This window comes from Lathyrus oleraceus, chromosome 2, assembly GCF_024323335.1.
Source record: "Lathyrus oleraceus cultivar Zhongwan6 chromosome 2, CAAS_Psat_ZW6_1.0, whole genome shotgun sequence".
Taxonomy (NCBI): Eukaryota; Viridiplantae; Streptophyta; class Magnoliopsida; order Fabales; family Fabaceae; genus Lathyrus; species Lathyrus oleraceus.
Genome location: NC_066580.1, coordinates 140563334 through 140565695, shown reverse-complemented (window position 1 = coordinate 140565695; position 2362 = coordinate 140563334). Strand labels below are relative to the sequence as shown.

General features: G+C 41.4%; 1 protein-coding gene across 1 annotated transcript; it reads right to left on the bottom strand.

Moving 5' to 3' along the window:
• Window positions 1-367: 367 nt before the first annotated feature.
• Window positions 368-1015, bottom strand: LOC127122289 (uncharacterized). Its single transcript, XM_051052653.1, has 2 exons — window positions 950-1015; window positions 368-871 (listed from the first exon to the last, which is right to left on the bottom strand). Exons 1-2 carry the CDS (start codon window positions 1013-1015, stop codon window positions 368-370), a joined length of 570 nt encoding a protein of 189 aa, XP_050908610.1.
• Between the last annotated feature and the right edge of the window lie 1347 nt (window positions 1016-2362).

The following is a 2362-nucleotide window of genomic DNA, read 5'->3' as shown; positions in this document are numbered from 1 at the left end:
TTAGCTGGGGTAGTAGCTTATGATCTTTGACAGCTTGGTCGATCATAATGCGTAACTCCAGGATGATGTTGGCAACTTTAGGAGAAGCTTCTAATAGATTGACTTGGTTAAGTAGAGCCTTCAATGTTAGAGGGGCATAAGGATCATCCAGTAGAAGCAGGAACAAATCACCCTTGAAGACCTTTTCCTTAATTTTTGAGAGCACTTCATCCGCAGGTGTACTTGAAGGTTGGTCATCAGATGTCATAGTAGTGCTAAGGCTTTTCTCATATGAGTTTTCCCTTATGCTTAGCCTAGTGCTTCCTGTCAAAACTTTTCCTTCAGGAATAACCATAACTATTGGAGTGGTAATAGTTTTACTCTGACTCTAACCTTCGATTGTGTCCTGGTTCCCCTCACCATTGTTGTTCTCTTCTTCGGAGTCTCCATCATCACCAGCATCACTTCCATCATGTCCAGTGTTCAGTGGGGTCTGGTTGCCTTTATCTTCCTCCCCGATGGTCGTATCTTCACCATCGTTACCCTCTTGGTTAGAATGGACTATGTCTTCGACGTTAGGCGAACCATCTTCAGGGTTATCGCTAGTCTGAACCTCTTCATCTACCACCATAGTATCCTTGTTCAGTTCAGCTTGGTCTTCTTCACCTGAATTAGCTTCGTGATCACAACCGCTGGTATATGAATATTGGGTAGTGGTTTTTGGTGGCGAAGTCTCAAGCTCACCAGGAATGGTTTGATTGATTTCACTCATGGAGCTTTTCTCCGATGATGGTCTATAAGTAGGTTCTCCAGCATTGTTGAGGACATCTGCTACGGAAATTGGCATGGAGGAAGTTGCAGTTGTTGTTTGCACGGTAGTACCTGCACCATCCTGAAACCAAAAAATTGAAAGATAAGTGGTAGAAGACAATAAATCAACTAATAAAGGAAAAGTAAGGTATGTTTTTACCTTGTTCCCTTCAACCCTAGGGCTGGAGTTGTCACTTTCGCTCTGAGCCGCTGCTATCTTCGCCATAGCCTCAGGAGTAGGCTCTTGAATAGTTAGGGCAATAGGCCTTTTATTGGAAATTTTTGTTTAAGGCTGGCTCAAAGCTTCATTGATTTTTGGCTGTTGTTTTATTTTCCTGAAAGTGAGGTCGAGAACAGGTGACAGGTCTTCTTCGTCAGAATCTACTATAACGGGAGCTTCTGTTATTTTGGTTTGGATTTTTGATGGAGTAAGAGGAGGTTTTCGAGCAACATGAATGAAAATACTGAAGTATTAATACCATTATACATAACAAAGAGTAATGGGTAAGACAGATGTGTACCTTTGTAGGCTTGTTGTCTCCCTTAGTCTTTGTTTCGACTGACCTTTTGATTATTGGCTTCTTGGGTGGAACCCTGGTGGCTAAATGAAAAACAACACCGAGCAGTTATTATAAGCTAAGGGTGAATATCCTAATAGAGGGGTATGATTCGAAAAACCTCTCATGTCACACCTTCATATATGTCCGATTCGATGTGAACATCTTTGATCCCTATATGAAGATGCCCTTTGAAACTGTCTAGGTTATGCTTAGTCGCAACCACCCGCTAGGCTTTTTCCTATGACTATTGTCGAAGGGTTTTATGGAGTCCCCATAGATAAACCAGTCTAGAAATGGAGGGGCAAGGGCCACTCCAAAGTCAGCATTTGGAAGTCGAAGAAATTTTGGAGGAAACAAATTCGAAAGCCATTTCGTAGAGTTTTTCAGGAGGAACGCACGAAGGGATTTATAAAGTTTCCATTTTCTTTGAAAAAATTTCTTTAGTGTGACAGTTGCTTCGCGGATGGTTCGACTAAGATCATCGGGCCTATAGGCAGTCTCAAAGTAATTTTGGAACGCTTGAATTTATTTGATGAGCCTCTAAGTACCTTTCTTGGTTCTTTCCTGCATATAAAGAAAAGATTTATCAATGTGTTGGATAAAAGAGGGAATGTCATAAAATTCTTCAGTATAATATTCGTTCCACCATCTCCCAAATTCTCGAGTACAGAGAAAGCTAGTCTCGAAGTTGACAGAGGTAAGTTGTGTCCTGCTAGTATATCTAGCCATATGTTTGAGAGTGGTGGCTTTACTATGAATTGTGTTATAGAGGAGAAGGCTGCCTTTTTTGTCATACATGCACTTTGGGAAAGCCTGAATTAACCCAAACTGTCGAGCCACAAGATTGGGCTGCTAGGCAATCAAAGTGACCTGGATCTTTGAAGGGTTTAATCAAAGAGTTAACATTTTGGGAGTCAAAAATGCCTCCCAAATCAGAAGAGATTTTGTCTCTCATTTTTTGGAAGGAGATGGAAAGAGCCTTGTGAACCATTCTGGACCACACTTCCTTGCTG